The following is an 18,717-nucleotide window of genomic DNA, read 5'->3' on the forward strand; positions in this document are numbered from 1 at the left end:
TGAACTGTATGTTAGAAACATTCAACACCAGCAGTGATCTTAACACTTAAATACTGGAAAAGACTTAAATATTTTATCCTTCTTTTATTGTCAAACTGTACACAGATCACATTGCAGATGAATATGCAGTGCCCTCTTCACAAAAGGATTTTCAATGCAGGCATGTCTTCTATTGGAACAGGGAACTGCAAGAAAAGAAGGAAATGTGTTACAAGCTATGCAGCACATCCAGTTTATAACACCCATTTGAAAAATGGGTAACAGATAATGCACTGAATGTAAAGATAAACTGTAAAATACGAGTAAAGAATCCATACTCTTTACTACCCACAGTCAATTTTTCAGCATTTGAGTCTTTCCTCCACACCCATATTCTCTGCCCAGCAGCTGAACCCCATGACCCAGCTGCCCCAGCCGGTGGCAGGAAGGCCCAGGCTGTATGGCACCTACCTCCTAGCGCAGCCTCCTGGCTTCTCGTTCCGACTCCAGCAGGGTGAGAACGTCTCCCTCTCTTACTGGGCCCTTCACGTTCCGGATGATGGATCGGTTGCTATCGTCCATGAATTCAACTCGCACCTGGGAATAGGAGGGGGGGAAGGCCAAGATCTGCTTATCTTCTTCACTACTAAATAATCAATCACACTACACAACCCATCATAGTAACTCAACACAAGGAACTTATGCAGGCTAGCGCACTTTTTAATTTTAAAAACTCCAAACATTTTAAAACAGAAGACAAATGCTGAACAAGATGGTCCCCCCACCCCTTCTTTTGGTCTTCACTACATGTAACAAACCTCTGGACTGTTTTTTTTAAATGAAACACGGAATCATCCAAGACTCATTTAACAGAGTGACAAGTGGCCAGTTATTTCAACCACTACAAAATGTCCATCCAAGGACAGTCAACCAGACAAGACAATTCCCCAGATGTTCCACATCTCATTAAATCTAGGAAAAGAGCACTGAATGCACAAGACATCGGTAGTTCTACATTTTAAACAAGTGAAAATAAAAAAGCAAACAACAAAGCCGAGCATCTCATTAATTGTAAAGCAGGTTTGTAGAACACATTATATCCTTACAAGACAGAGGTAGAGACATGAATGCAAACTTATTATAGACCATCTGGACTTTCGAGACATGCATGAAAACATCCAAGTACCTTTTCCAGCCTCCTTCCTGAATAAATTGAAAAGATTTCAAAGGAAAAAAACCTCACTGGACTGATAAGGTAGTAAATTAGTCTTGATTAATTGTGTATAGTGCTTTGATCTGGCCTAACGCCTTGCCCATAGTCGTCAGGAATGACTGTTGTCTCTAACCTGGACAACACTTCCCTATCGTTAGTCTTCAGTCACTCACCTGGGTACACTGTCCCTGGGAACCCGTTCTTCCCAGAACTTTGGTCACCTGAAAAAAAAACAATGTATGTAAACGCGTCTTACGAAAATATCGCATAGAGTTCCTTACTACGAATACATTTTTATGATTTTCAAGCAATAAAGCGCGTAAACGTAGAACAATGCATTAAGCAGTATTTAAAACGTATAAGATGTGCATTCGAAGGCGAGACCCCCAACATTTTCGTGTCGGGATGTGGATTAGAGGCTACTGCAAAAACGATCATACTTCACCGAGTCAGCGTTATATAAAAATAAAGTAACAGCTAGAAATAAGCGCCAGGCAGCGCTAAAAGATTGCCAACGTCAAGAGCATCATACAAGGAGCAAGAAATAATATACATATTAAATATAAATTCATGCTTCTCCCAAGCTTCTCTCCCCGTCTGTGTCTCATCGAGAGAAAGTTGGGGTATGCGAAAAGACAAATTCCTAATACAGGAAACTGTATATGGCCAATAAAGGGATCTTAAGTAATTCTGATCGTTTTCACCGCATGGTTGAGGTAAATGGCATGGCAGAACACACGTAACCGGATTCGCCAAACAACCGATTTCCTCTTTAAATAATTAAAATATGGTACCGCATGCAGTACAATCCAAAGTATGTATAGATAAACATGTCAAAGTCTTATATATAGATATAACTACAGCGCAGCAGACCCGGTACAGTTTTGTTAAATCCACTGTTACTGCGTGGTTAATTCCTTTGGGCCGCCCCAAATACGTCCCGGCCACATGGGATGGGTCACAGTAAGTTCTATACCCGTTTTCGAAATCATATAAGAAACAGAATCGATATGTGAGAATTCACTTAGTTCACTCGACGTCTCGTTCGTTAAGAAATGACAAGAAAATGCAACTGTACAGAGAGTTTTCTTACTCGAGCAAGCTTGATGGGCTGCACACGGCTAGCGTCCATGATGGCTGCTTGAGACAGAGAGAGGGTCACGTGGGGCGAAGGGGCTTTTTTATACTCACCGTTAAATGTTCCTTATTTTATTTTAGGATTGCTCATTATATCTATTAACCGAATTTCAAATTTGTCAAGGTTTCTATTCTCTAAAACAATTGTAATTTGATTAAAATTTACATTATTGCTTTATTATGTCCCATCATGCCCTGCGTTTCTTTCCGACTCCCTTTTACGAAAAAAAAAAAAGATATGTTTGAATTAATTTATTTTGGAAAAATATATGTTGTTTAAGATCACAAAGCCACATATAACGACTTGCTAATGTTCTTCGATCGGGTTTGTTATCTTTAAGCATAAAGACTATAGGAAACTAAATGAAAAGCTTAATATTTTCCCGTCGTGCTTAGCGGCTTCTGCCCTTGACAACAAAAATGGCGTCGGCTACGAAGATTATTCAGAGAATAAGAAATTTCTTTTCAGGGGTAATAACAAGTTGGCATTTCTTTATTAGCATTTCACTTAAATATAAAATGTATTTTTAAAATAAGTGTTTGGTATCGTATGTGTGTCTTATGTGTTGCTTAGATTTAAGGAGAATGAGATTTGGATAGGTACGAGCTGACATTCTGCTAAACCTGGTTGGGAGAAAGTCACAGCATACTAAGCTACATTCTTAATATATATTAGATGTAATTACTTCTATTCTATTATGTTTAACGGATTTGAATAGTTTATTAGGCTTTTATAAGATATAATTTTAAATGTGTGTTTATACAATACGTAGCTAATAACACAAAACGGACTTAGTATTAGTAGTACTAGAAAGAGGGGAAATGGTATAAAATGAAGGTTTTACTGTCTTAATTCAGTTTTGGTCAGAATAGCACAGTTTACGCTTTTGCAGTTGTTTTAGCTAACATTTACTGTTGTTTTGTATGTTTTGTAGCGGGATCTACAGGCTAAACTTCAGTTACGGTACACTGAGATTTCAAAAAGGTAAATACAGTATTATTATATTATAAATTAAAACATTCAATTAAACCGCATTTATACCTTCGTTTAAAGGTGACTTTAGTATTGTACAAGCATATTTACTAGATGACGTTTTTGACAAAGCTTAATTTATTGTTAATGTGTCTGTTTGTATTGCTTTAGGACTCAGCCTCCACCCAGCCTTCCCGTGGGGCCCAGCCATAAGTTTGCCTTTAATTCCTACTGCCTACGGGATGGGCGGCGGGAATCGGCTCCTCCAACAATTATTTTGTCTCCCCAAAAGAAACTGGAGGCTGGCAGGTGATTGTTCTGATCCGATTTGATTTCTGTTTCAGGCAGGGTTACTACAATGACCTCTTCCTTTTGTAAAGGTAGCTTTCTTTACCTGGGCTGTGTCTAATGTGCAACAGGTGGAACACTGATAAAAACACACTTAAGAATGGCATTCCCTTTCAACAGTAATAGGTTCTTTAAATAAGACATTGAATATAAATTACACCTGTATTGCTAGTATTTCCTTTGTATACAGTGAAAATGGTCCTACTTTTAATTGACTCTAGATGGTAAGCATCATAAATCTGATGCCTGTTCAAGGGAGCAGCAATTTGAATTCAAGTCTTAGTTGGGAGGGGTCCTGTCTATGCCATACTTTGGAGAAAACCACAATACCACAGATAGTGTTAAAACTAACTTTTCTTCTAGTCCATTGTTTGTTTCTTGAAGTGAAGAAATGTAAATATTTGTGTTTGAAATGTTTACAAATATTTTTAAAAGATGTTCATTAAAAAACAAATGATGACTAATTTGTATAAACTCATCATCACTAATCATCATCATTAATACTTGTGTAAATGACATTCTTTCTTTCATTATGTTCAAAAGCTGTGCTAATGTTCTGGATCACCATAAATAAATGTTTTGCTTTTTCTAGGGACAATTCTTCACAACACAATTTAACTGAAAATTAAGCTTCATATAAGCTTCATCGGAAGGTTCAATGTGTTTGAGTGTAACCTTAGTCAGTTGTTACTGTGATGAAAGATGTACATAAAACTTTAATGTGCAGATCATGTGTTTAATCCTGAAATGGTGTTCGTAGAATATAATTAATTTTCATTATTAATTCCAATGTATTTTTGTCTCTTTTGAAATTAGCCAAGATTCATCTGTGCCTGCCAAGCGTCCAGTGATACCTGGACCTCCATCGAAAGAACTGCAACTCTCTACAGACCAGCCGTATCTCTGAGAGGGATGATAGACCTGTCTCTGCTCTGTTCTTACTGCAATTCCCATGTCCACTCCTGCTTGACCTGTGACCTGGATATCCACAGATGGGCACTGTTACCAGTGGGAGTGACTGTATAAACCTTTGGGCTTTACTGTGTTTAAGTCCTTAGCTGTCCTGTTCCTCGATGCCCTGTACAAAGTGAAATATATAATCAATAAAATGTATAATCTATAAAAATTATGCGGTCTTTTGTTAAGCATATCCTTGTTTGATATTATCCTTGTTTGGAGTGTTTGGAGTTTTGTTTATATGGTATGTCCTGCATTGTGACACCAAACATTTTCAAATTACATACAAAGTGTGTTGTTTTTTTAGATTAGTACACATGAAGTAATAATTAAGCTCACGTTTAGTGGGTTTTTCACACTCAAAGGCCAAAACAATAAGCCCAGTATATTTCCATGCCTTCATTCACCCCTGAGGAATACTCCACTGCTTAAACACACTTTATACTATTTTATTTTACCTTTCAGTGTGGAATGTACTTGTTTTTTTGCAGTTCTTACTTCATAAGATTTTTTTCTAGATGCATTTTAGAATGTAATAGTAATAATATTGTATCTAATATGAAGTACACGTTTAAAACATTGGTGTACTTTATGAGATTCATAAAACAGTATCTTCCTTGTCTTATTTTTTTCCTTTGCCTATCTAAGAGTAAGAATAAATGTGATGCAATACGTGCAGTATCAGGCCAATTCATAATATATCACATTGTGCATTCAATGTACTGTATATACTGCACCTTGAAGTCAGAAAACTGTTGATAAAATAGGATATTCTGGCACAATTGCTTAATTGCTGTAGTCTATATTAATCTTGAAATGGGGAACTAGCATGCTTATGAAGGATACATTGAAACTGAAAGTCAGATACACACAAGTAATTCGATGAGAAGTGTATGCGTAAGTGTGCATTAACCAATCATTAACTCAGGCTATTAAGATAGATATAGATAAGATAGAATTGCAGTGCAACAGCAGCTTTACACAGACAACACATACACAGTGTAACGAATGAATACAATCAGTACAGTGAGGGGTGCACTAAAAGAGTTACTCAAAATCCGGAGAGACAAAGAACAAAGAACAAACTAGAACACAAAAGAACCTGAGCATCCGATGAAGAGAATGGGAAAGCACGTGAATCGGTTTCCCACAAAACCGCAACAATAATTACACCAGCACATCTGAGAACACAATCCTCGCCACTTGCCCGTATAACACGGGATTGCTAATTGGCAACCGGTCTGGGAGGCTCGCTGCGTGTGACGTAATGGCGTTCAGCTGCCCGACGCGCTGTCACTCTGGGTCGAGCATGGTGTGCAGCCGCGCCGCGAGACACCTGGGAGCATTCATTCTCCTTCTCCACGCGCAGCACTGGCCGTGTGCCGGGGGTAAGAGGACGTCCATTTCTCTGAATTTAAACCTGCATAGTTTCTCTGAGAAACGTCGTTTTATTCCTAATCCTTTCCACTGTGCCCTCAAGACGTGTACGTACGTTGGGTTACAACTGAGGGAGACTTGTGTGCGCGAAGTGCCCTGCCCCCTTACCGGTGTGTGATTGGATGGGAAGGGTGCATTACGTATGGCCGGCAGATATCTCTGTATCTGATTGGTCGGTGAAGCTGCCAGTTATGGCACCGCCTCTTTTCGAGATGCACGGCTCTCCAGACTTCGTATTGGAGCTTATGTACCATCTCGTGTTCGGCGTGTTTGGCACTAAATGTGATTAGTGTTAACTATTTTTGTCTTGGTTATCGGCGTTCAACTATAGCCATAATAGTGTTTCCTGAGCACTTTTTTTCGTTTTGCTAAAAACGTTTCTGTCCGATTCTCAAGGTGAGATGAAGAGAAACATTTTTTTCTTAGGTCTCCAAAAATCAATAAAATGTATGCCCACTGCAGGCAGAGAGCGTTTTGAAAACGTGTTCTCAGCGTGCTGGCCCCGTGAGTACCAGGCTCCTGTTGGAGTGCAAACTTGACCTTGACGTGAAACCTCTACACAGCTTTCGCATTTTATCACAGCTCACAACTTTTTTTAGCAAAGGGAGAAAGTCTGTTACGTCATATCTGAACTGTAAATCCAGTGAATGACAATGCTTCGTAATTGTATTCCTTAAGCACATCTTAAAACGAGCAACCCTTTCAATGTCTGTCAAGCTTAGCAAGGGGTCCTTTTGAATTTGCATGACAAAATATCACCCTAGGGTAGCTGGTAAAAGTACATGAGCAGCAGCAGCAGTAGTAATATGATCTTTTTTTGTGAGCAGGCAGCTCCGTCCAGACATGTGAACCGTCCCAGTTCTCTTGTGCCACTGGGAAGTGTGTTCCAGCAATCTGGAAGTGTGATGGAGATGAGGACTGTGAAGATGGCAGTGATGAAGCACATTGCTGTGAGTATTCATGGAGATGACAAGCTGATTCATTGGGTTAACAGCAGGACTAGGAATTAAGTAAAGGGTTAGGACCTCATGTCATTTTTGTAATTCAGCTGCGTTTCCTACAAAGCAAATGTATTCTGAAAGTATCTGTAACTGTTTAATGCCATGAAATGTTCCCTTTAAAGAAAGTCTCCTTGAAGGATTTAGGTTTACTTACCTGTACGTACATGTAATGTTGTGTTGACATTTAGAAGTCCCAACGGATTTTTTCCTAACTGTTGCATTTCATATTGCAATTCCATGCTATTACCTGGTGGTGCTTCTGAAGAGAGTAAATTGAGACGAAAGACCGAGGGGGAAATATTTGAGTGTTGCGCATAGTGTTTCATAATACATTTCTCAGGGTGGTGTATCACAAATTTCTGTCCCCCGCATACTTTTATTTATTTGATATGACTTTTTATTAGTAAAAGCTTGGTAAAGTACATGGCATGGCAATTGATGGCTGTATTAAGCTGGTACCAAACCAGAATGAAATAAAAACTTTTTAAACTCGCTGCTGCCTCCAAGTTGCAGCAAAAAGTCAATGAGATCAAGCAGTAGGCTTCAGGGCTGATGGCCAGTGTTGGGTGAGTGTGCGCTGTGTTACAGGGAGAGGAACCTGCTCTGGGTTTCGCTGTAAAGATGGCGAGTGTATAGACAAGACCTGGCTCTGTGATGGGGAGCCGGACTGCCGCGATGGATCCGATGAGCTGGAGGATATCTGCGGTAAGTACCACATGACCTTTCAGCAGCCAGGCCTCTGGATGATCAGACATTTGGGCTGAAATACCTGAAGTCAGTATGATTATTCATGTGTTATGATTCTGGGCGGGGGGGGATTCTATTTATTAAAATCTATACAGGGCAACATCGTGTAGGAAGAAATTGGACAATAAAGTATTGTATTTTCATAGAGATGCTTTGTAGTTCTTGGGTCTTGTGTTTGATCTCGGACTGCTTCCCTTGCTGTGAGGAGTTTGCATGGTCTCCCTTTGTTCATGTGGGTTTTTTCTAAGAGCTCTGGTTTCCTGGAAAACTGTGGGTCAGGTGAATTGGTGTCTCAGTTGTTCCTGTGCTTCTGTGTGCAAGGTGGGACTGTGCTGGGAGAGGGTCTGGGGTGCTATGACCTTCACTAGAAATGAATGCCTCCTATAATAGAAGGAGAATATATGGACCTTTTTATGTAGTTATATATCCATACACTCAAAGCAACTCATTTTAGATTTTATTACAGCTTCTCTTAGTTCTCATTATGCACTTAACCTGGTTATTTAATTTCCTGCTCCAGTAGTTTAATGTCTCAGGTCCCTGCATCTCACACACACACACATTCCTGGAATCATGCACATCATTTAAATGGTTAAACGCACAACCTCTTTTGTTTTTCAAATTGAGCAAACTACATCTGTTAAGCTTTTTTGACTAGACATAAAAAGCCTTTTAGACAAAAAGAAATTCTAGCCTCTACTTATTATATAATATGCCGATAGATCCACTGTAGTACCCATCTGATCTGGTAAGGCTTTAGAATAGGAACTGCAAATCCAGTTTATAAAGTATTTATTGCCTGCACTGAATAGGCAGCTGATAACTCAGTAGCTGTCCTGTGATGGACTGGCGTCCCGTCCAAGGTGTATCCTGCCTTCTGCCCATCGCTGGGATAGGCTTCCAATAAAATGGTTGGCTAGATAACCTAGTAATTGATCTCCTACTAATGATTAATATAATGTTTCTCATCAAAACTCAGTTTGCTCCCATATATAAATGTGTTATTGAGAGCAGTTTGTTCTCTTACGGTTCTAAACGAAGGGTGTTTTGCGACCTCTGTATTACTAATAAATACTAATATTACTAATCGGTATTTACTCTGTATTACTAATCGGCCGTGTGAGAGTGTTCATTTCACACTGCTGGTCTGGGGCTGAAGTTTCGCTCTAGTCTTGGGGATCCATGAACAGTGACTGGAAACATTAGGGGGTACTGAAAACGTTGAGACATTCAGTTGTCCCGGGAGCGCTGTGAGCTGATGTGGACATTGCCGTCTCAGGCCCGAAGCAGTGCAAGCGGGACGAGTTCCTGTGCCAGTCCGGCCGGTGCGTGTCCGCGCATTTCCGCTGCGACGGCCGGGACGACTGCGGAGACGGCACGGACGAGGCCGCCTGCCGGGAGTGCTCCGCCGCCGCCGCCTTCCGCTGCCCGCAGTCCGCGACCTGCCTCTCCGCCGCCCAGCTGTGCGACGGCACCCCCGACTGCCCCGACGGGGCGGATGAGCGGGCTGTCGGCTGCGGCAGCCCCCCGCCCTCCCCCGACGCCTGCCCCCGCTCCCGGTTCCGCTGCGGGTCGGGAGAGTGCCTGCCCCCGTCTTTCCGCTGCGACCACCTGCGAGACTGCGCCGACGGGAGCGACGAGCAGGACTGCGGTGAGCACCGTTCGCATGCGAAGGTTGGAAATAGAGGTCAATTAAAACACGAACAGTGAGCCAAAACACTGATGTTTAGGTCTGTCGTTTTTTAAAGAAACGGTGGCCGTTTCTGAGGTACTGATCGTTATATCATCGTAATATATTATAATACTGTTATTATTATTATAATACCGGTATTGTTTATTATTCTTCCACATTAGAAGAATAAAAGATGTATAATACATTTATATACTTTCCCCCATTTCAAATACATCTATTCATTCATTTCACGTTTTTCCAGTGTTTCGTGTCAGTGTTGCCAAACTTGGTGAGCAACTGTCTTTTGCTCCACGCCGTTTTGCGTGTTCAAGTCCGGCAAACTGCGAGAGGGGTTTGTTGCAGTAAGGGCTGGACGCCACTCGGCGGCAGTATTATGCCGCGGCTGCGAGTTCCTGCCCATTTTCCGAGCTGTCCCCTCCCGCAGAGCGCAACGAGTGCCTGGAGGACAACGGCGGCTGCTCGCACCTGTGTGTGGACCAGCCCATGGGCTTCCTGTGCGACTGCCCCAGCGGCATGAGGCTGGTGAGGGACACGGACTGTGAGGGTGAGTGGAACTGAAGCCTCTTTACAGCCAGCAGCTGCGTCAGCCTGCAACCCGCAGGTGGGAGCCTGGCCCGTACCTGGGTGGGAGACCTCCTGGGAAAGCTAGGGCTGCTGCTGGAAGAGGTGTTTGTGGGGTCCTGTAGGGGGCGCTCACCCTGCAGTGACGGAGACACTATACCGTAAAAGAGGTGCCGTCTATCAGATGAGACGTAAAACCGAGGTCCTGACTCTAAGCGGTCATTAAAAATCCCAGGATGTTTCTTGAAAAGTGTAGGGGTGTTACCCTGATGTCTTGGCCAAGTTTCCCATTGGACTTTACCGATCATGACCCCCTAATAATCCCCATCTGTGAACTGGCTTCATCACTCTGCTCTCCTCCCCACTGAGAACTGGTGTGTGGGGAGCGGACTGGCGCGTCATCCAGGTGGGGCTGCACTCTGGTGGTGGTGGAGGGGATCCCCATTACCTGTAAAACGCTTTGAGTATAGTGTTCAGAAAAGTGCTATATAAGTGTATGGATTGTTATTTGTTTATTAGGGAGCAGTGAGCCTGCTCCTGGTAGGTCCTACATATACTGTACTGTACATGCAGGTGTAGGTGCACAGGTGTGCCGACCTTTTGCAGCCCCTGCTCATCCATGCGCCTCGCCTCTCGCGCTCCCTGCAGAAATCGATGAGTGCCTGGATGCCGATGTGTGCGATCAGCTGTGCTTCCACCTCAACGGCACCTTCAGGTGCGAGTGTCACGCAGGGTACCAGCAGAGTCCCAAAACCGGGGAGTGCAAGGCCACAGGTAGGCACGGCTTATTAAACTTGACTACCCTGTCAACGTCTCGCAACCCTTTCACCTGGACACATGCACATACTGCCAGGAAGATGCAGCCATTCTATTATTTTTACGGGGGGGGTGAATTAATCCAATAAGTTCCTGTTTATGTTCAGTTTCAAGGATCGCACGGAGTATTTGGCATTTCTAAAGCGAACGATGTTCACCTTTCTGTGGTAAAGGAGGTTTTCAAGTGAGTGTTGGATAGATGATCATACGCAGTTGTTTATATCTCCCGTCTTGGAGAACTACAGAGCCTTCACAACACTTTTTGCTTTTAAATATTGGCGTGAAATTTCAATGCAGAGTGGGTCATGATGGTTTGTTTGCTCTGGAGGACGCGAGTGAGCAGCGCTGCTTGTGGATTTGCAGGAGAGGAAGCCTTGGTGGTCTTCAGCAGCCCGGGGGGGGTCCGGAGGATTGATACTAGGGGGCAGGAATTTCGACGGATGACAGGAGTTCCCCTGGTCCCTGGGCCTCTTGCTGCTGACGTCCCAAAGCGGAATCTGTACTGGGGCAGCCCAGAGATGGGCGCCATCTACAGGTACTCGCACACAGCGCAGCAGAAGTTAGCCCCGATCTCTAAAGCATTGTTCATGGTCTCTGCTTTGGAAGTGATGAGCTTTGGAATATTTTCTTATATGTGTCTTACCACTGGGGCTTCTGCGGGGTATATAGGCTTCCAGAGGACTTCTAAAATGAGTCAGTGGATTATATGGCAAATACAGCACTTGAGATGGTTGCTCGCTGCAGAAATGACTTGGCTTAGCCAGTAGTTGAGCTAGGAGAACAAGTTCTTCATTCATAGCAGTGCACATTTTTGAATAAGTGGGGGATTGCATATAGTGTGGAGTTGTCTTATGGCTTTGCTGCCTTCCAGAATCTCCCTGGACAAGAACTTGCAGGTGCCTGTGCAGGTGATGAGTGGAGTGGGTACACCCGTGGGGTTGGCAGTGGATTGGATCCATGGCCTGCTGTACTGGACTGATGCCCGGACCCGCTCCGTCAATGTGGCGTCGCTGGATGGGGCCAGAAGGCATCTCCTCATCAGTGGGCTGTCAAGACCAGCGAGCGTGGCCGTGCAGCCCCTGTTAGGGTGAGTCAGAGAGAGTTGCCGTGCTCTCCACATGAGATATGGAGCTTCCATCTGAAAGACTGGGGATGTGCCCTTAGTCCATCTCTGGGCTGCCCCAGTACAGATTCCTCTTTGGGACGTCGGCAGCAAGAGGCCCAGGGACCAGGGGAACTCCTGTCATCCGTCAATATTCCTGCCCCCTAGAATCAGTCCTCGGAGGCTGTGGCATTCTACGGAACAAGAGATTTGTGGGCCAGCGTCTGTGAAATAATTGCCAACAAAGTTAGTTCAGCCAATGCAGTACAGTGACTGTGTCCACTTTGGTCATTTAATATAAGACCGTTACCAATAAGAGAAAGCCTGTCTAGCCCATTTGGTAGTTTGTAGTTAATAGATCCAAGGATCCAGCTGTTTCCAGGCTATTGGCTTTAATAACAGGGTGGGGTAGCATGTTTTTTTTTATGCTCTCACAGCCCTTTGGGTGAAGAAGTGCCTCCTGCTCTCAGTTTTAAGTGCCATGCGATTGTCAAAGATTTGCTTACAATACACTCACAATCCAAAACGCATCTGGTAAGGCATGATAAAAAAAAGTGATTGTTTTAATAATACTATTATTTAATAATAAGCCGCAATTCCCTGGCTTATGGTGAGCTTGATCCTACTCTCCTAGGCTCCTGTTCTGGTCAGACATTGGAAGCTCTCCTAGGATTGAGAGGGCTGGCATGGATGGGCAGGGCAGGGTGGCGCTGGTCACCTCTGCGATATGGACCCCTGTGGCGATCTCCCTGGGTAAGTGAGATCACTGTGGGACATAGCAATCCCAGCCGAGGAAGAAGCAGGACATTCTCCCAGGCAGAATCCCCCACTGATTTGTCATCGAAGGTCGTCAGTATGTGTCGTTTAAAGGGCTGTCACCACAGGGGCAAAGGTCAGTCGTCTTTCACGGTCTCCCTCCGCAGACCCGACGCGCAATCTCCTGTACTGGGCGGACTCAGGGCTCCGGACCCTGTCTCGGATCGGGCTGGACGGCCGGCACCGCAAAACGGTTGCGGAATCAAATGGCTACCTGGATCGGCCACTGGGCCTGGTGGTGTTTGAGGTATGGAGGCAGCTGTGCTTTTCGAAAAGTCTGGCGTCATCAACAAAAGTGATTTTTTTTTTTAATGGAATGTAAAACTGCAAAACCGTAAGGCTCTGATTTTACTTAAGATTTATTATTTCATAATGATAATAAAATTAAAAGGAAACGCCTTAAATCTATAATTTTTGAAGGAGGCAATTTAGGGACATCCTTAAAAGAGTGGCAACACAGTTATTATAAAGAAGCATTGTAATATATGAAATGCTGAGATGAATTGAGGGCTTATTAAATGGTTGGAAGCTAAAATAAAAGGCTTGTTGCTGTGCGATTTGTTGTTGGCATTTGTCTGTGAGCCTTCATATGTCCGATCTGCCATCCGAGACCGTGGCCTCACCCCTGCTGAAGCTGGAAGTGGCTCGGCGTGTTTAATCCTGTCCTGTCTCGCAGGACCGTGTGATCTGGGGTGATGAAGAAACTCGTGGGATCTACAGCGTGGACAAACGCAATGGCACCGGCGTCCGCGTCCTGCTGTCCAACACCGGCTCGCTCGGGGGGCTGGTCCTGGCTCACTCCGTCCTGCAGCCACAGGGTAGGTCTGTCTCCCAGCCCCAGACGTGCCCGCACACCCGGTTACACGCCATAACCCTTTATATTTACAGATCTGTGACAGTTGAAATATAAGAGCTGTGCTGCTGAGCTGTGTTTTTTTTCTTATAAAATTCATATGACATTTTCAAAAAAGTAATTATTTGGAGACATGCTTATGACTTTTATTTAGCTCTTTTGCCATCTGTATTGACCACTCAGATGGGTTTAGTCCATTTTTCTAGGTGAACTGTATACGCCAGATCCCCCTACAGGAAAATAAAGCATTTAAATTGGAGACTCGGACTTTCCAAACATGCTCCGTAGCGGGATCAAAGCTGGAATGTGCCCTCTGGGGCAGGTCTTCCCAAGTCTTTCGGAATGGTGGCTGTATGTGAGAAATATGTGAGGTCACTCAGATGAAAATACAGTTGTTTTACAAAAAGCCTACCCTTTAACACAGTTGATATTCTAGTTAGCACAGCTAAACACTGTTAAACATGCTGAAATCGGTTGGTCCGCATTAGTTGAGTTTGAAAACGATGCTGGCTGTTGCGACGTGGCTGTGTGGCTGACTGGACATGTTTCTGCCAGCAGAGAGCAGCGTGTGTCTGCAGGCCGGGCAGCGCTGTCCTTTCCTGTGTGTTCCCAGGCCTGGTTCCAGCACAGACAGGCCAGGGTTTGCCTGTGTGGGGCCCAGAGAGCAGAATCCTGCGAAAAACATCACCACTTCTGGTGTAGGTGAGCGTGCCCTTATTGGACCTTATTGAGTACAATATAGAAAGAAGCATTAGTTTTGTTTTTTTTACTTAGACTGAATAACATTAAGGAACATTATGCCCGTTGTATATGCAGAGATAAAAATGCCATTGTATTGAACTACAGCTGGATTAACCATTAAATCACACTGCTTGTGTTCCTGTTACACGGATACTTCTTATTTTTGATCCGTGATGTGAACACTTTCCTTTTCAGATCCCAGTGTGTTACGCCCAGTCCAGGCTCCACTCCTCACGGATGGCATTTTTGATGGGATCCTGGCTGTGATTGGTAGGTTTACTCCAGTGAGTGTGCAACAGTGGCACAGAAAGAAGGAGCTTGGAGACTAGAGACATTCTACACTTGTTTCCTGTTTTTAACATGGAACAGGATATAGATTGGAATGCGCCTCCTCGGCTGTTTTCCTTTTAAGCTTTGGCTCAGGTTATTTTTCTGGTGTTTGAAGTGGCCCTGCTTGTGTGTTAGCCATGTTGTCGGGAATCCGAAAATCTGCTCATCATGAAGAAAGCTACTGCTGAGGCAAGCTGTATGTGCTGTTTGGAGCAGCGTATGGAGGAAGCTGGAGCTGTGGTGGGGGAGATGAGACGAGTGTCTGTCTGTCCTGTTTGCACAGTGATCCTGACTCTGATCCTGGCTGGGGGGTTCCTCCTGCAAAGGAGAGGGCACTGCAGGTTTCCCAGGAGCCCCTGCACGCTGGAGGACATCTCCTTGAAAGAGTCCCAGGACCCTTTGGTACCAGTGAGCCTCCCAGAGTCGCATGATGCAGTGGTGAGTCTAGCTTCAGCCAGTGAAGACTATATCGAATCTACAGTAGACTGTAACACCCATGGGATCATCAGTATGCAACTGTATCATTCCATAATACAACTGGTACTCTAATAGTCACAGCAGGTTTGACACTCTGTTTCTACTGTATAGCATATATACTATACTGTAATTACAAGTGTGTTACTGTAAATCTCATCATCTGAACAGTTCTTCTAGGAATTATTCTTGATTTTGAGATTACACTTAAAACTGTACTGTACCTGTAGTCGCAGTTGGCCAGTCCTTTGCTTCGAATCTCTTGGGCTAACATGACCTTAATAATGGTGCTGGCTTGTGCCAATTTCCTCTCTTTGGCACTGTTGTGAGCTTTTAAAAGCTGCAGTGGACTTGTTGATGTCTGCAGTGCACGTCTGCATGAGGCTGGCTGACAGTGGGTTTTCTTCGTGTTTTTTTTAAAACATCCTAATTTCCCACTGGATTAATAGCACTGACATCCCCTTTGGGTTTCTGCTGGAGAGCTTTGAGCTAGGGTTTCTGGTAATGCACTGCAGAAAGATCAGCATGGTAATAAGAGACTGTGCCTTATCCCAGAGTACAGCCCTGAGAAAATCCTGGCATTTTTGTAGGAAATTTCACGGCAGATGCAGGGGAACATTATATATTTTACGTTACATTGACAGAACTCTTTTATAAATGGCAAGCACATCAATCACAATTCAAATGCAGTCGGACACAACACGGTCTATGTAACTGTGTGTGAATTAACAAAAACCCTGCAAATTCTTTAGTTATCTCTCTTGAAGTTAACATGTACGCAGACTAATGCTGGGTGTTTGTATGAAAAAACGAAACATATTTCGTACCTGACTAATTTGTCTTCCTTTATTCAATAAAGGTGACAGATTTACATCCATGGGCTAATTTCACAATTTCCATTCGGTTCTTGAAAACTGTAGTCCTTTTTCTAACTCTTTAAAATCCTGCTCTCTGACTGTTTCATGTCCACAGGGCACCTTGATGAAGATGGAGGGAAACGCAATCTGACCCTGCTGTCACCCCTGCAGTGTCTTGACAAGAGGATGTGGTTCAAACCGGTCTACCAGTGACAATACAGTGATGGCTATCTGTGTTGCCGAGATGTCCTGTACTGGTGTGAAAGCACAGGGGTTTTGGGATGTTGGTGTGCACTGTCTGGGAGCAGTGATTGTTAGGGGCTGCAGAAAATGACCCTTTTATACACTTCTCCCACCCTTTGGTGATAGATCAATACATAGGTGAGGAAGGGCATGCAGTCAGTCCATCTGACTTTAAATATGCTGTGTTTTTTGTATGACTGACTTTACCTTTGCAAAACTAGCTGCCTGTGATATGTGAAGCTGCAGAGCGCTTGAGGAAGTTTTACTTTTGAAGCAGTACGTTGGCATCGGTGTGTCTGCATTTCTGAAATGAGAACAGACAGCACAGATCTTCAGGATCCTGGTCCATTCTGGTACTGAGCACAACACCTTATCCCTTGACCTGTTTGACACAATTATTCATACCCAGGAAGAAAGCCATGAAGTGCATCATTTAAAAAAAAAAAATCTCAGCAACATTTTGTCATCTTAAATGATTTCCTCCTCTTACTCCTCTGTGGAAATAACTGGGTCATAGAGAAAATCTGTGAATCCTCTGTTTCTTTGTGGTAGCAGTAGCTGTGGCCTAATGCGCTGAACAAACTTTGCAAAATGAATGTAAAATAATGTTTCTGTGTGTCTGCACTTGGCAAGTTTAACATTTGTACATTGTCTGATGTAGATGTCAGTTTCTTTTTTGTTGGTTTGGGTTGACTTCTTTGGTTTTGGTGGAACTGCTCGCACTGGTTTGAAATCATTTTTTGTTTGGTTAGACCTAAGTTTTTTTTTTAAGATCATATGTAGAGTACTATTAATTGTAACTCTGGTCGTTGCTAAACACTCCTTGAAGGCTATAGTGTTTTACATACGTTTCAGATAGTGAGCAATAGTGATCTTAATAAAAGCAGGTGACGTGACGTCTTAACCGAATATTAAGCTCATCTATTAATTGAATGTAGAGCCAAGTAGTAGCCACAAGGTGGCAGTGCTGAGCCCCGAGTTTTTTATAATTCCCTTCAGGTAGGGTGATTCTCAATAGATTTCAGTTGATTTATCGTTGAAATATATATATATATATGTTCCTTAATTTAAATTTAAGAAAGGTTCTCCTGTTTTTTTTTCCCAAATGTTGAGATGGTTAGGCATCTTCATTATGACTTGAATGCTGATCAGAATTTTAAAAGCAGGTAGTATAAGTAATAATAAAATCCAAAGTGCTCAGTGTGTATACTGTTACTCTAAGGGTTATATTGTAGATTATTTATTATGTAAAAACACAGTTTAGGTGAATAACCTCTTTTATTGCACTTTTGCATATTTAATGCAATTGGAAACACTGAAATAAATCTTTATGCTGAAGAGGATTTTGTTTTTATCATTGCTTTAAGCCTTGGATTCAACTTCACTGAATTCAGTCTAACAGAACACATACTCAATCCAGTAACAACTTTAAGAAATGAAAGAAATCTTAAACCAAATAAAACTCCGAATTACATTATTCTACATTTACTTATAAATTGATAGACTATTATATTGGATAAGATTTTAAGTTTAATGTTACTTCCGAGAGGCTCAACTTCCATGTTTTAGTGTGGATATGAAAGGATTCCACCCCCCCCTTTCATGTCCTGCACTTGGAGCAGTTTAAATAACAGTATTTAAGAGTTTCCTGTTCTTTTGAAGCTGAGGATTTTGACGTTTATAGCAGAAGAGTTTCACTTTAATCCATATAAAATAAATGCTCAGAGGTCTGACCAACAGACTCCTGCACCAAAAAGAGACTGAAAAAGGACAGTACCTGGTCTAAATATAACTTCTTGAATTGTAAGGTATTTCATCATTCATTATCAGAGAGCCTCCATTAAAAAACATTTCTGCTTAATGAAGGGTACAAACAAGAAGAGCCATTCAGCCAGTCTTACCCCTAACAATTCGTAGCTAATTGGTTCAAGTATCTCATCCAGCTGTTTCTTGAAAGAAGTCAGGCCTTCAACAGCATAGCTGGGTAGCTTATTCCACCAGTACTACAACTCTTAAATACGTGTCTCTTGCTCTCCAGATTAAATGTACTTTCACACAGTTTCCATTTGTGCCCTGTAGTTCCTGTTTCACTGAAAATCCGCTGTCAACACTGTTGATCCTTTAAATCCCTGTAGTGCACACTGGAGATTCCAGCCACTAAGTACTTTGAATAGAGATCACCAAGTTGTTAAAATAACTTTTTCAGTACTATACCACATTGGGGTTTGCTCTAAGATTCTCTTCTTTTCATGGGAGAAACAAACCCGATGTGAAATGCATGATGTTGTACTTCTTTTTCCTCTGGGAATAATTCAGTAAAAAGGCCGTATCTAGCATTTGTTTATTAAGAGCAGACAAGGTCTTCAACGAGAATACCAATCGTTGATTCCCACTTTCGTACTTATCGATTCCTGATTTCAGGTTTGTAAGACAATTTCT

The 18,717-nt window shown here is 42.9% G+C and overlaps 3 protein-coding genes across 3 annotated transcripts; 2 read left to right on the plus strand and 1 right to left on the minus strand.

The window, feature by feature from the left end:
* Nucleotides 1–69: 69 nt before the first annotated feature.
* Nucleotides 70–2,379, minus strand: rps28 (ribosomal protein S28). The gene is made up of 4 exons (XM_088622315.1): nucleotides 2,286–2,379; nucleotides 1,366–1,413; nucleotides 451–576; nucleotides 70–185 (listed from the first exon to the last, which is right to left on the minus strand). Exons 1-3 carry the CDS (start codon nucleotides 2,322–2,324, stop codon nucleotides 454–456), a joined length of 210 nt encoding a protein of 69 aa, XP_088478441.1. The 5' UTR covers nucleotides 2,325–2,379; the 3' UTR covers nucleotides 70–185; nucleotides 451–453.
* A 243-nt stretch (nucleotides 2,380–2,622) lies between these two features.
* Nucleotides 2,623–4,776, plus strand: ndufa7 (NADH:ubiquinone oxidoreductase subunit A7). Its single transcript, XM_088622314.1, has 4 exons — nucleotides 2,623–2,800; nucleotides 3,265–3,314; nucleotides 3,474–3,611; nucleotides 4,467–4,776. Exons 1-4 carry the CDS (start codon nucleotides 2,750–2,752, stop codon nucleotides 4,555–4,557), a joined length of 330 nt encoding a protein of 109 aa, XP_088478440.1. The 5' UTR covers nucleotides 2,623–2,749; the 3' UTR covers nucleotides 4,558–4,776.
* Nucleotides 4,777–5,862: 1,086 nt separating this feature from the next.
* Nucleotides 5,863–17,621, plus strand: LOC148639062 (very low-density lipoprotein receptor). Its single transcript, XM_088622051.1, has 15 exons — nucleotides 5,863–5,995; nucleotides 6,872–6,994; nucleotides 7,634–7,750; nucleotides 9,072–9,443; nucleotides 9,910–10,029; nucleotides 10,695–10,820; nucleotides 11,226–11,397; nucleotides 11,734–11,949; nucleotides 12,599–12,717; nucleotides 12,888–13,027; nucleotides 13,457–13,598; nucleotides 14,192–14,335; nucleotides 14,570–14,644; nucleotides 14,988–15,142; nucleotides 16,151–17,621. The coding sequence occupies exons 1-15, from the start codon at nucleotides 5,875–5,877 to the stop codon at nucleotides 16,184–16,186; spliced, it is 2,178 nt and encodes a 725-aa protein (XP_088478177.1). The 5' UTR covers nucleotides 5,863–5,874; the 3' UTR covers nucleotides 16,187–17,621.
* The last annotated feature ends 1,096 nt before the right edge of the window (nucleotides 17,622–18,717 follow it).

This window comes from Lepisosteus platostomus, chromosome 27 (genome assembly GCF_059453375.1).
Source record: "Lepisosteus platostomus isolate fLepPlt1 chromosome 27, fLepPlt1.hap1, whole genome shotgun sequence".
Classification (NCBI taxonomy): domain Eukaryota; kingdom Metazoa; phylum Chordata; class Actinopteri; order Semionotiformes; family Lepisosteidae; genus Lepisosteus; species Lepisosteus platostomus.

Coding starts and splice junctions, on each gene's coding strand:
- rps28 (XM_088622315.1), bottom strand. CDS start 2,324: ATGGACGCTAGCCGTGTGCAGCCCATCAAGCTTGCTCGA. Junction 1,414..2,285: donor AGCCCATCAAGCTTGCTCGA/GTAAGAAAACTC, acceptor TTTTTTTTTCAG/GTGACCAAAGTTCTGGGAAG. Junction 577..1,365: donor CCCAGGGACAGTGTACCCAG/GTGAGTGACTGA, acceptor TCCTATTCCCAG/GTGCGAGTTGAATTCATGGA.
- ndufa7 (XM_088622314.1), top strand. CDS start 2,750: ATGGCGTCGGCTACGAAGATTATTCAGAGAATAAGAAATTTCTTTTCA. Junction 2,801..3,264: donor TAAGAAATTTCTTTTCAGGG/GTAATAACAAGT, acceptor TATGTTTTGTAG/CGGGATCTACAGGCTAAACT. Junction 3,612..4,466: donor AAGAAACTGGAGGCTGGCAG/GTGATTGTTCTG, acceptor TTTTGAAATTAG/CCAAGATTCATCTGTGCCTG.
- LOC148639062 (XM_088622051.1), top strand. CDS start 5,875: ATGGCGTTCAGCTGCCCGACGCGCTGTCACTCTGGGTCGAGCATGGTG. Junction 11,398..11,733: donor GAGATGGGCGCCATCTACAG/GTACTCGCACAC, acceptor GCTGCCTTCCAG/AATCTCCCTGGACAAGAACT. Junction 13,028..13,456: donor TGGGCCTGGTGGTGTTTGAG/GTATGGAGGCAG, acceptor CCTGTCTCGCAG/GACCGTGTGATCTGGGGTGA.